We start from the raw sequence: 14,042 nt of genomic DNA on the forward strand, positions 1-14,042 counted from the left end.
GGGAGGTGTTACTGAGCAGCAAAGATGGACGGGACATGGTCTCTGTCCACACCTGGCAGGAAGGGTGGGAAGGTAGTGCTAACGTCCATGTTACCTACAATCTCTGTGTCATGTGCAGCTCAGGATGCAGTTGGGAAATCCGGGGTGACTTCATGGAGGGGCTGACCTAGGAATTGAGACTTGCCGGGTGACCCCAGGTAGAGGTACTCAGGCAGACAGAGATGGGGAGATGTGAGGTTGAGTTTTCCTGAAGGTGATCATAATTATTACTACTGAGCGTCTGGTATGGTAGGCCTCTTAGCTCCTTCAGTCCTTCTAATAGACTGGCCAATCTTTTCTGCAAAGTGCTAGATCATCAATACTTGAACCTTTGTGGGCCCAAATCTCTCTCTCACAGCCACTCAGCTGTGCCACCATTACACGAGAGCAGCTAAAGATGACAAGTGAGTGTGGCCGTGTTCCAGGAGAGCTTTGGTCACAAAAACATATGGTCACCTGGGTTTGGCCTGGGTCATGGACTACCAGGCTGTTTTATAAGACATTTGATATAATCCCCATTTTAAGGAAGGTAAAACTGAGATACAGAAAGGCTCATAGAAATTCACTTGCCCAGAACCGAGGGCCTGCTTGACTGGGTCATTTCTAAAGCCCATCCTTTTAACTTCCACATGCACTGCCTCCCCCAGAAGTGTTGGACATGATCTAGGGAAGAGTGGGTGGATGTTACTGCCTTGAAGAGCAGTGTGAAAAGTCTGAATTTAATTCAATGGGAAGCATGGTGCCGTTGATGATTTTTTGAACAGGTGGTAGGATGAGAGCTAACAGGAAGGTTAAGCATGGTGGCAGATTCTGTGTCCTTTTATATAGATGAGCTCATTTCATCTTCCTAACAGCCCCATGATGTAGGTCGTATTCTCCCCATCTTATAAACAAGGACGCCGGGTCAAAGGGTGCAGAGGTAATTGACATCATGAAGGCTATGATTTAAAGCGAGCATGTTGATTTGAGACCTCCCCTCTTTACCATCCCACTCCACTGCCCTCACTTCCCGAGCCCCAGGGTGGGTCAGGCCAGGAACTTCAGTGAGTCTTCACGACCACCTTCTGAAGGAGGCCTTATTATGCCCATTTTACAGCTGAATAAACGGAACCTCCAGAAGTTGAGTAACTTGCCCAAGGGCACGCAGACAACAAGGGATAGAACTAGGTTTGGGGTTTTTACGTACTTTTAAAAATCTTTCAGTGAGAACATAACTGAATAGAAGAAGGAGCCTAGAATCCAGAGGTGGGTATCATGGAGGAGATAAATGATTTGAATTAACTTTTGTGTTTGTGTTCAGAGAAGCAACATGGTAGAAATGTCCAAGGGTTTCCGGAGCCCGGATGGGTTCAAATCCTGGCTGTGCCACTTACTTATAGCCTTGGACAAGTTACTGCTTTACCTCTCTACATTTCAAATTTCTGCTCTGAAAAAAAGAAATAATAATGTCTATTTCATAGGGTGAGGAGTAAATGAGCTAATGTGTGCAAAATGTTTATACCAACAGATAAACATTTATAGGCATGTAGTAGGCTTTGTATGGTGGCTGTTAAGTTCCTACTCTGCATTAGGCCTTTTTACCAAATTTTTTTTAAAAGATTTTATTTATTTGGGGAAGGAGTAGAGGGAGAGAGACAAGCAGCCTGAGCACAGAGCCTGAGATCCCACGACCCTGAGATCATGACCTGAGCCGAATCACATCAGGCACTCAACTCACTAAGCCACCCAGGTGCCCCCCACCTTATATTTTTCTTTCCAAATGTCTGATCACTCAGTCCTCATAACAGCTGACAAGTAGATGGTATTGATCCAGTGTCACAGATAAGAACAACTAGCCTCAGTGCAGTTAAATAGCTTGCCTGAAATCCTACAGCCATTTGCCCACAAACACATACCGAGAACTAACGTGCTAATGCTGCAGGTACCTTGGAAACATCAAAGAACAACACAGATCCAAATCCCTACCCTGTGAAAACTCCAGAACTGGGACTTGAACCCAGGTCTGCCTTTTTTTTTTTTCCCCTCCCTTAACAATTTAATTTAGTGATCACTGGCATTTAGGGTTGGCCATTTGATGATCATGCCTCACTTCCGTAGCTTTCTCAGTGCTTACAAAACTGAGACTGATCATGCTTGGGAGTCCTAGGGAGGCAAGTAACATGGATTTAAGGATGAGACAACTTGGACCTTGGTGTGGAGTAGCCCCATCCTACACTGGCCTCTTCAGCCGTGCAAGGGCAGACCAAGATTCAAGTTCGGGGCTGGGAGGAGACGGGGGTGTCTGTTCTCAGCTCAGGACGAAGCAGAAAGTGCAGCTCTGTCTTGCCCATCTTGGGAGGAGGCTCTCCCCATCCCAGGTGGCATAGCCAGAACTGCAGCCTCCCAGAAGTCTCCTAGGCGCTGGCCTGCTATCCCCATTCTGTGAACCTCGAGGGGTGGCGCCCCATTGTGTGAGGTTGTTCTGGGCTCCTTTGAAGAGCCAAGTGGAGGAGAGAGCGGGGGTGAGGGTAGGACTCCCACTTCTCTAGGAGTCACATGCAAGATCTCAGAGCAGGCTTGTTGGAAATACAACAACCCCCTCCCTAATTTGCGGGATACATCATATGACTTAGTATATGAACCTGTCGCTGCTAATCCATGGGCCAGTCAAGGTGGGGTATACTCTTTGAGCCATCACTGTAGGCGGGAGAAAGGTGCTGTTATATGGGGCCTACATGTCGCTCCACAGACGAGTCGGAGAGAGGAGGAATCTAGGAATCTGTCGTGGAAACTATCACTCAGAATTGATGACTTTTCCAATTTTGTTTGTTATTTGGCTTATTTCAGTTAGGGAGAAAGTTTTCAGGTACGTTTTCTTATGTTTGTCAAAGAAAAGATGCCCTTGTGGGGCAGAGCGGGGGTGGGGACGGGCAGGGTTGATTTCCTGATCCCATGGGTGACCCAGCCTCTCCCTTTCAGGCTGCTGCGCACACACACCAGTGCTGTGTTTAAATATGTTGGAATTTGCTGGGTTTTTAAAATTATTACTAGTCACAGAATCCCAACAGTGGAAATGAGGCTTTTAAATTAAACCGATTACATTTGAGCTGATTGCAAGGTCGTCAATAACGCCACTCACACGCGAGTAATTGAAGGGCTCTGTGTTTGCGTACTTGGCTTCTTTACAAGGGACCCAGGCTCCTGAGAGCTTCGCTAACTCAATAGCCCTCCTCACCCTGAAATGGCCCATTAAAAGATGCCTGTTGGGTGGTAACCTCCCCATACGTTTTCTCAATAAAGAGAAAAAGATGGGAAGGGGGTGGTGGTGGCGGCGGAGTGGGGGGAGGCTTCTCTTGCATTTCGAGCCACCGCCTCTCAAAGCCGTCTGGAGCAGACTGTTTAGTTCTGTGTCCCCGTCCCATTCAGGCCTTTGCATGCTTTGAAGCTTTCTTTAGCTTTTCCCTGCGCCTCGATGGCAGATCTCTCAATAGGCAAAAGCCCAGCTGAAAGGCCCCTCCGCACACGGCTCTGCATGTTAATGGCCCTGGCTGGCCTGGGACAGCACGCTGGCGGGACAGGGGCTGCTGCGCAGGCCTCAGCAGCTGCCTCCGGCTCGGGGATGGGGTCTGAGTAGGTGGTTCAAGTTGCCTGTTTGCTTTCTTGCAGATCTATACGGACTGGGCCAATCACTACTTAGCCAAATCGGGCCACAAACGTCTCATCAAGGACCTCCAGCAAGATGTGACGGACGGCGTCCTCCTGGCTCAGATCATCCAGGTTGTGGGTAAGAGCGGGTTTTACATTGGGGACCAAGGACTTAGAGTGGAGACCTGGAAGGGGACGAGCCCGGATAAGGGACATGGAACACTGAAATCTCCCAGAAGAACACAGTGTTTCTGTCGCATGTGTTGACAGTTTACTTGATAACGTCTCCTGCTTGGGGAAGTGTGGATACCAGCTTGCTTTTCCTCTTGATGCTCTGAGAAGTAGGGCTGGAGGGGGTGCTGGTGGTCTGAGAAGGGCTCTCTGCCCCTTTCTTGTCCCCTGTCTTTTTGGTTCTCCCTTCTCAACCCGCCCCCCCCCCCCACCGCCCCCACACCCCTCTGATGGTACTTTTATTGTGGATTACTTTGGAAATATTTACCAAAAACAAACAAAAGGTACCACAAGACTGATTTAGTCCTGCCAACTCTAACTGGGTCTAAGAAGGCAAAGAATCAAACTCTGTAGAGGGCTGGTTCTGGTTTTACTACTGGGAGAAGGGAGCTGGGGCTACGCGTCAGGAAGAACGGTTTCATCCCGGGAAGGCAGGTGGGCACAGCTCTGCCTTGAGCCTTGAAGCTTACGGGGAGTGCCCCCCACAGCCCTGCCTGAGCGCTCCCACTTAGAGGCAGGTCAGGCTGACTGTTGTCGCCGGTGGCTTCCGTGGCTGCCTCATGCCAAAGGAAAAGGCATAAGGACAGAAGCCCCGGCCAACTGGGCGTGCACTGCTGTGGGAGAGTTGCTTATCTTTCAAGTCTGAGCAGAATGACCTTTTACATAAAGTTGTAATTCTGCTCATCTCCATGGAGATTGTACCTGAAAACCCAGGCAAGCTGGCCTTAGCTGGACACTTCTGGACTGGGGCCGCCACTCAGATCCAAGTGCCTCTGCCATCCTAAGATTGATTTCTTTTTTTTTTTAGACTATTTATTTATTTGACAGACAGAGATCACAAGTAGGCAGAGAGAGGGGAGGAAGCAGGCTCCCTGCTGAGCAGAGAGCCCGATGTGAGGCTTGATCCCAGGACCCTGAGATGATGACCTGAGCCAAAGGCAGAGGCTTTAACGCACTGAGCCACCCGGGCGCCCCCTAAGATTGATTTTACTTAAGACTGGCTTGTGCTTGTTTCCCTTCTCCCGTCCTGCCCTGTGTTCGTCGTCTGTGGCTGGGTAGCACATGGCCGTGTGTGTGTGTTAGCTCATGGTTTCTGGGTGTCGGAAGTGCAGGCACGGCATAGCTGGTGCCTCTTCAAGGCCGCAGTCAGGGTATTGGCTGGGACTGAGTCCTCATGTGGAGGCTTGACCAGGGAGGGGGCCCGGTTCCCTCACTGTTGGCAGGTTCATCTCCTTGTGGTCAGAGGAGGTGAGTCCTGATTTCTCCCTGACTCTTGGCTGGAGGGCTTCACTCTTAGAAGCCCCTCTCAGCTCCTTGCCATATGGGTCTCCCAGTGTGTTGCTTGGGTTGATTTCTTCAGTGCCACCAAGGGAGCACGTTTCTAGAGCAAATTGGCTCGCCGATTGTCATCTTCTACAATGTGACGTACTTATGGGAGTGACATCCCACCACCTTTGCCTTACGTGGTTGGTTAGAAGCAAAGCCTAGGCTCTGTCACACCCCACGGGAGGGGATTACACAAGGGTTTGAAGTTAGGCAGGAAGATCCTTGGGGGTGACCTAGAAGTCTGTCTGCTCTACTTCTTCCCTTTCATCCTCTTCCTCCTCCCACTTCTTTTCTCAAACTTTTCTGAGTATGGTTGGTGCCCAATGTTCCGTTAGTTTCGGGTGTGCGACACAGCGATGGGACGGTTTTATCCATTGTGCTCTGCTCACCACGAAGGCAGCCTCCGTCGGTCCCCATGCAACACTCTCACAGTATCCGTGACCAAACGCCGGATGCTGTGCCTTTTCTCCCTGTGCCTGAGTCTTTCTGTACCTGGAAGCCTGTGTCTCCCACTGCCCTTCACCCATTTTGCCTACTCCACCCTCTGTCCCTTCCTTACCCCCATGTCGTCATCTCGGACGGGAACCGATTTCTCTTCCTCCCGCTCTTCATCACTCCTACCAATCCTTTACAAATTTTTCTCCATTTCCTCTACTTCTCTGTGACCTAGGGGATACTTGCCCTGTTTTACATCTGCAGACACTGAGGCTCCATGAGTCTCAGAAGCTCCCTATCACACAGCTAGCCCGGAGGGGATTCTGGTTTGGGTTAGTTTGCTCCTAACGCCTCTGTTTGTTGCCCTGCTGTGTTATACCCTCCTGTCAATCCCGACACATGGAACCCGGTACAAGGATCTGGCCTCCTTTGCTTCAGTTCATTACGATCGTTGAGCGCTGACTGTATGCTAGCGCTGTGCTCCAAGCCAGGAAGAAAGAGACAAATATGCAAGGGTATAACCTTGGAAGAAGGAGTGCCATCTTCTTGCTGGGGTCTTCCTAGAGGAGAGGACTTGCCCGGAAGCTGAGTTTTGATGTCTACATCAGCAGGGTCACGTGAGGCAGGACTGTGGCTGCGTCTTGGGGCTGTGTAGTATTTCTACCAGGACCTTCTCAGCTTTCAGCACTGGGAGCAAGTGGGAAAGGATGGAACCGAGAGGCCTTGCTCTCATCCCAGTTTCATTGCTCCCAACCATGGGACCTCAGAGTCCCTTTCCTCTGCTGCCTCTGCTTCCCTGTCTTTAAAATGGGCACAACCTGATTTTTATGGCATTCTTGGGAAATGCAAGGTAGGTAGCAAACATGACATGTTTAGAAAGTAAAGTGCTCTCAGATAGCACTCAGGGGCCCCTTCCTAAAAAGTTCTGAGTACGAGGGTGACAAGGCCTTGGTATCCCGTTAGAACGTATCATGATAGATTCGTTCTGTCTGTCATGGGCTCAGAATGGATGAGTGGTAGCATGGATGTCATGAATTGACTAAGCACAGCGCAAAGAGTGTAAACTAGTACAGTGTTTGTCTTGCTCAGGAGGATGCTTCCCTGAATCTATTCGGAGGTCATGAACCTCCCTAGACAGTGACCTCTCAGGGCCTGAGCTACTGGACAGATATCCCGGCCTCAAGTTAGTACCAGTGCCTGACAGTGCCTGAGGCCACCAACTGCCTTTCCCTCGGCCCTCCAAGAGAGGCCAGCTCCGCTGGGGACTCTGTAAGTGAAGCCAGATGTTAGTGCCTCTGTCTCTGCCCCTGCCTGTGCTGGGCTCACCCTCTCTGCTCTGACTGTGGAGAACAGAGACCCAGAGAATGAGGAGCTGAAAAGGTAGAGACACTTAGGAGTCCTGCGTGACTTCTTCTCTGGATTGTCAGTCACCTGGTTCAGAGTGTTTAATCTGAGTGTATCTTGTGAATACAGATTTCTTGGTGAGGGAGGCGGAGTGGCGTTTTTCTGACCAGGTTGTTCAGCTATTGAGATGGAATCATCCCAAAGATTTTCTTTCACTAGGTCAAAATCTGCCCCCCACCCCTTGGTAGTATCTCCTTATAAGTACTAGTTCTGCCCTCCATGGCTATAAAGAATGACCATACTCTGAGACCACAAGAGCTTCAAAACTGAGGACAGTTGTGGATTATAATTATGGCATAAAATAGGAATCTGTAAGTCTCTACTGACAGATACTTCAATCAGTGGAGAAGAAAGGCCTCCACTGTTTTGGAGAACAAATAATGAGTGAGTTGCAACCATGATGGTAAAGATTAGTTAAGGCAAGAACCAATGGATTCAGACATTGGAGGAGAAAGTTTGACGAGCAAGCAATTTGCATGGTCTCAAAGTGTCTCTTCAGTGATTGCTTATTAGTTGAAAGAGAAGTGTATCTGCACAGGGGAGAATCCACTTCATGACCAGGAGATCAAAATTCTATCAGTGGCAAGGGGTAGATGGATATCATGTACTTACTGATGTGATACCCAGAAGAGCATAGCATCACTTATGTTGAATACCAGGCAGGGATGGAAAACCTGAAGCTAATCACGAGGAATCTTAGATCAACTCGCATTGTGGAACATTCTATTTAAAATCAAAACCAAGGGGTGACTGGGTGGCTCAGTGGGTTAAGCCTCTGCCTTTGGCTCAGGTCATGATCCCAGAATCCTGGGATTGAGCCCTGCATCTGGGTCTCTCCTTGGCAGGGAGTCTGCTTCCCCCACCTCCTTCTGCCTGCCTCTTTTTCTACTTGTGATTTCTATCAAATAAATAAATAAAATCTTAAAAACCAAACCAAAAAAATTGGCCTGAATTGTTCAAAAATGTCAGCTCAATGAAAGACCAAGCCTGAGAAATTGTTCCAGAATAAAGGAGATTAAAGTGATATGACAACTAAAGGTACAGCCAGATCCTGGACTGGATCCTATATGGGGAATAAAATGCCATAAAGGACATTTTTTAGTATATTGCCAAAATTGGGATTATATCAATGTCAAGTTTTTTGAAATTTATAATTGTACCATGAGATAATCTCCTTATTCTTTGTAAATGCGTATGAAATCTAAGGGCAAAGGACACTATCTACATATTCTACACTGAAAGGATTCAGAAAAAAAAAAAAAATACATATACCTGTACAGAGACAAAGGGGAGAAAATGAGAAAGGATGGTGTGTGGGAATTCTCTGTATGATTCCTGTGACTTTTCTGTCCATTTGAAGTTCATTCTTTCTTCCTTTCTTTTTCTTTATTTCCTTCCTTCCTTCCTTCTTTCCTCCCTTTTTCTTTGTTTCTTTCTTCCTTTCTGATTTTACTTATTTACTCTTAGTGTGAGCAGGGAGAGAGGCAGAGGGACTGACAGGATCTCAAGCAGTCTCCATGCCTAGTGTGAAGCCTGACGCGGGGCTCAATCTCATGACCCCGCTGTTACGACCCCAGCCAAAATCAAGAGTCAGATGCCCAACTGACTGAGCCAGGTGTCCCCTGTTTAAGTGACTTCAAAGTAGTTAGAGAAAAGAACACCCTTACATGAAGGTCCATTGAAACTTGTAGTCAGGGAGATTGTCCCTTTGGGGAACAATACCTTTCAAGGTCTGGGAGAGTATAGTACATAACAGACCAGTGGTGCTGTGAGACATGACCCATGATGGGGGTAGGGGGTAGAATCAAGCAAGGGTTCCTTGAGGAATTTACCTGTAAGCCAAAACCTCAAACTTGGAGTTGTCAAGGTGAAGCAGTCAGGAGGACATTCCTGGCAGAGGATATAGTGTGCAGAGACATTTGGAGGGTAGAGAGCAAGAAGGTCAACAAGGCAAAATAAGGTGGGACTACCAGGTATGGTGCAATGAATTCTGGGCTCTTGCCTAAGCACAAAAGCTAGGGGTTGAAGAGTTGATTTTTCACATTGGGGTGGGTCATGATCAGAAGGGTGGTTGAAGGAAAGCCTTAAGTTTTTTTTTTTTTTTAAATGATCATATAATGTATTATTTGTTTCAGGGTTACAGATCTGTGATTCATCAGTCTTACACAATTCACAGCACTCACCATAGCACGTACCCTCCCTAAGGTCTATCACGCAGCCGCCCCATCCCTCCAACCCCCTCCACTCCAGCAGCCCTCAGCTTGTTTCTCGAGAATAAGAGTCTCTTATGGTTTGTCTCACTCCCTGGTCCCATCTTGTTTCATTTTTCCCTCCCTTTCCCTATGATCCCCCAACCCTGCCTCTCAAATTCCTCATATCAGTAAGATCATTTGATAATTGTCTTTCTCTGACTGACTTATTTTGCTTAGTGTAATATCCTCCAGTTCCATCCACATCATCGCAAATGGCAAGATTACAGTATTTTTGATGGCTGGCTGCATAGTATTCCATTGTTTGTGTGTGTGTGTGTGTGTGTGTCTTCTTTATCCATTCATCTGTTGATGGACATCTAGGCTCTTTCCATGGTTTGGCTATTATGGAATTTCTGCTATAAACATTCGGGTGCATATGCCCCTTTGGATCAGTACATTTGTATCTTTAGGGAAAAATACTCAGTAGTGTGGTTGCTGGGTCATAGGGTAGCTCTATTTTCAACTTTTTGAGGAACTGTCATATGGTTTTCCAGAGTGGCTGCACCAGCTTGCATTCCCAACAGTGTAGGAGGGTTGCCCTTTCTCCACCTCCTCACCAACACCTGTCGTTTCCTGACTGGTTAATTTTAGCCTGACTGGTGTGAGGTGGTATCTCACTGTGGTTTTGATTTGTATTTCCCTGATGTTGAGCACTTTTTTCATGTGTCTGTTGGCCATTTGTATGTCTTTTTCGGAGAAATGTCTGTTCATATCTTCTGCCCATTTCTTGATCGGATTATTTGTTCTTTGGGTGTTGAGTTTGATAAGTTCTTTATAGATTTTGGATACTAGCTCTTCATCTGATATGTCGTTTGCAAATATCTTCTCCCATTCTGTCGGTTGGTTGTCTTTTGGTTTTGTTGACTGGGAAAACCTTAAATGTTATGCACAGACACTAGCTCCAGAGCCTTCACCTATCCCAGAGAGATCAATTCTGGAGACTGTGTCTGTCCTAGGAGTTGCGCTTCTCAGATAGTGGGATGATTTGGGACCCACACTTTTCTACCATTGCCTTCTGCCTGTTGGGCAGAAATGAACCTTTCGCTACTGTCTTCTGTGACCAAGGGTCCAGTCTCCATTCGACCTCTTATTAGTGTGATTATCTTCTTGAGTCATGAGCTGCCTGAAGCCGGCAGTTGCCTGCCAGCCCATCACAGTGCCATCGCCATGAGTTATTAGAAAGGCTTACGAGGTCAGGATAAACAGCATGAATCAAGAGGGAGAGACAGGCTTCCCTCCTCCTGCTTACATTGCTGTCACTCAGGAGAATGCCAGAAGGGGCTGGAAGGAGAGAAGGGGTGGGAGGCAGGGAGGAAAGAATAGAGAGAAGGATGGAATGATGAACAGAAGAGGATTGGAGAGAAGGAGGAAGCAAAGACGGAGGACAGGGGAAGAGCTTTCCTGTTAGAGGTGGAGAGAGTTGATAGCAGTTCCTTTTCCACCACCATTGGGGCTACCGCTGAGCATAACCAGGAATTCAACCCTCTTTCCATTGATGACCTATTACCATTGTGTGTCATTGGGTAAGTCGTCTGCCTTTCTGGGTAACCAGTTTCTCTCTCTTCCTGTCGGCAGATCTGTCAACTGCCCTATGCCGAGACGCATGGGCTGCGGAAATGCTCTCAGCCCTTTGAAAGAAGTCCTTTGGAAAGCAGTGAACTTGGTGCCACTCTTCTTCCTTAAAAAGCTTTCCAATTACTGACTTGTCACCTCGTGCGCAGGCAGGTTACTGCATTCGTGTGCTGAGAATGTCTTGAACACGCTGGAATAAATAAATTAGCACGGGCACTTAGGGATGCCAGTTTTAATCATAGCTGAGGACTTTGGGGACAAATGCCTTTGCTTCTTCGGTTATCTGTTTTTGGTTTGCAGCCAAAGGCCCCCTACCACAAGTTAATAAATTCAGCTCGAAAGACCAAACTCTTCTTCCTTCTTATCAGCAGAATCAGAGCCTCTGTTACTGCTCTAAGTATTTATGACAGCCATAGAAATTCTTGAGAATTTCAGGAAAGGAGAAGTATTTCAATTACATGAAATTGGAAACGAGGAGGTTCAAGATTTGTCTTGCATTCTTATTAAGCATTTGCGTTGGGGTTTCGGCATTTGATCGACCTCTTCCCGGATATCTTTAGAGTCGTCTCCCATGGACTCCACTCCTCTGATTTACTTCGAATGTTGTAAAATGGCAAGAAGCTTATGGGAGCTGCGATCCTTGAATTGAGGCAGTACCTGACTATGGTTTGGTGACTGACCATGAAAAGGAAGTGGAGAGATGGTGAGACCAAACCTTTGGGTTTTTTTGGTTTTGTTTTTGTTTTTATCCAGATGGTATATAAAGAATCATTAAAGTGATTTTTTAGGATCGCAGTTATCCATCCTTCACTTTAATGGGCACTGATGACCTCATGCTGCATTGGGTCTTGATCGGAACCTAATGACTTATGACTTTGGGCCATCACGAGCATCCAGCTGGAGGATACCTTGAGCGGCCCGGATTCTCAAAAGCCACATATTTATTTTTCCGGGGTTGTATATGAAAACCCGAGGCCCGAGTGCAGGCCTGACATCGTCTCCCTTGTTTGAAGAAGTGCCCTTTGTCGCCGATCTTTTTTTTTCCATCTTCAGTATGTATGTCTGTTTTGACAAGTGAACGGACAACTGCCTCAACATAGGCCTAAAACCTTGATTCTTGGAAATGTTCAGGCGACTCATTCCTTAGTTCCTCTCAACAAATATTTGAGGGGCTACTGTGTGTCAGGCACCATCCTCAGCTCTGGGATTACAGTTGGAAAGAATGAGTGGTAAAGCTTGGTCTGGAGTTCACATGCTATAATAGTGGTCTATTCCGGCCGATTATAATTCTGGTATTTTCTAGTGAACTGAAGAACAAATATCCATGGGTCATCTCATCCACGGGGCCTTTTTTTAATGTGCTTTTCAAAGGCTCTGTGGCACCTCTTTTGGGAATAAGGGAAGCAGGTTGAAAAGGCTTCCTACAATGTTTATCCTAGTGTTCTTAAGAGTTGGATCAATGAAGACTGACGTCTTCCAAAGTGCGGCATAAGGCTGAGTGTCTATTACTCCGGGCAAATTCTAAAGGTGTACATTAGACTGAATGTGTACTGACTGTCTCATGGTGATTGGATTTTTAAACAATTTCTTACCACTAGCTTGTGTCTTATTTCCCCTTCTCTCTCAAGGTAGAAACACTAGAGAAAAAAATAAGCCCAGTTGAGGTAATGGTGTGGAATAGTTAGACTCTGGTGTTGTAAAATAGAGGCTTGGGACACTTTGATTCTATCATCCTTTTCAGTTAGTTTTTAATATCTTTTCATGGAAATTTTTGGCATCGAATTCATTAAAATCTGATGTAAGGGGGGGTTTTGTTTTTTGTTTTAAAATCAGTTTTGTAAGCACTTCTTGAGCCTTGAGGACACAAATGTGAAAATCCAAATCTGCATGTCTGCCAGGCTATAAACAGCATAGCTGGGCAGACCGAGACCTGAAGGTGCTTTCTCCATCCCGGGCTGGGGGCTGGAGTTGGAAGGACAGCGGACTGGGAAAGAAGCTTAGAAAGGCTTCACAGAGGAGGCAGATCCTTAGTTCTTGACTGTGGACTCCTAGCTGAGTTTCTGGGTTTAACTCTGATGGAGACATCAGAAAGGAGATTAACACTCTTGATGATATACATTACTGGGTTAATGAGAGCTGCCATTTATAGAACGCTCCCTGTGTGCTAGGCACAGCGCGAAGCATTTTATTGCCATCCTGTAATCTATTTCCCACAATGCTTCCCCTAAAGTAGGTAGTATTAGCTCCATCTTACAGATGAGGAAACTGTGGCCCAGAGAGGTTGAGTGATATGGCTAAGATCACACAGCTAAGAAGTGGTAGAGCTGAGAATCTGCAGTATCTTTGCCTTTGAAGCCAGTGCCCTAATCTCTACATATATTGTGTTTCTGTGCTGCTACTGTGGCAAACTCAACCCCTCCCACCCCCCTGTAGATAACTTGGGCTGTGTCTTGCTGGGATTTCTCCATACTTCAGCACCAGAACCTGGGCCTTTCTTCCGTATCACTGGTATTGATTTCCAGTTAATTCAACACAATGTCTTTCTCTTACTTCTCTAAGGAGCTAGGTGCTATTATGACGCCAAGAGTGTGTTTCAGACTTAATTTGGACTTACCATATGGTCTTAGAAGAGCCACTTTTAAGTCTCACGCTCCCATTTTCTATCCGTGTTATCACATTGGGAATAGCATTATTAGTAATCCTGTCGGTATTAAGCAATATTAACATTTCTGGCTAAAGATGAGGTGGGACGGTTAACAGATGCATGAAATGATGCTCAACTCGTCGGAAAAATGCAAATCAAAACCACAGTAAGATCATCTCACACCTGTCAGAGTAGCTAATATCAAAAATACCAGAAACAAGTGTTGGCGAGGACGTAGAGAAAGAGGAACGCTCATGACTGTTGGTGGGAATGCAGACTGGTGCAGCCACTGTGGAAAACAATATGGAAGTGCCTCAAATAATTAGAAGTCGAATTACCATATGATCTAGTAATTCCATTACTGGATATTTACACAAAGACTACAAAAACACGAATTCAAAGGGATACGCACACCGCTGTTTATGGCGGCATTATTTACAATAGCCAAGATATGGAAGCAGCCCAAGTCTTTATTGATACATGAATGGATAAAGATGTGTGTGTGTGTGTGTGTG

The 14,042-nt window shown here is 46.6% G+C and overlaps 1 protein-coding gene across 11 annotated transcripts in view; it reads left to right on the forward strand.

Moving 5' to 3' along the window:
• The window catches only part of NAV2 (neuron navigator 2), a 397,127-nt gene that overhangs the window by 123,360 nt on the left and 259,725 nt on the right, over positions 1-14,042 (forward strand). For all 11 annotated transcript variants that reach the window (XM_032357750.1, XM_032357752.1, XM_032357753.1 and 8 more), the window contains exon 2: positions 3,685-3,802. In XM_032357750.1, the coding sequence (XP_032213641.1) occupies positions 3,685-3,802 (118 nt within the window). The remainder of the gene's footprint in view (positions 1-3,684; positions 3,803-14,042) is intronic.

This window comes from Mustela erminea, chromosome 9, assembly GCF_009829155.1.
Source record: "Mustela erminea isolate mMusErm1 chromosome 9, mMusErm1.Pri, whole genome shotgun sequence".
NCBI lineage: Eukaryota > Metazoa > Chordata > Mammalia > Carnivora > Mustelidae > Mustela > Mustela erminea.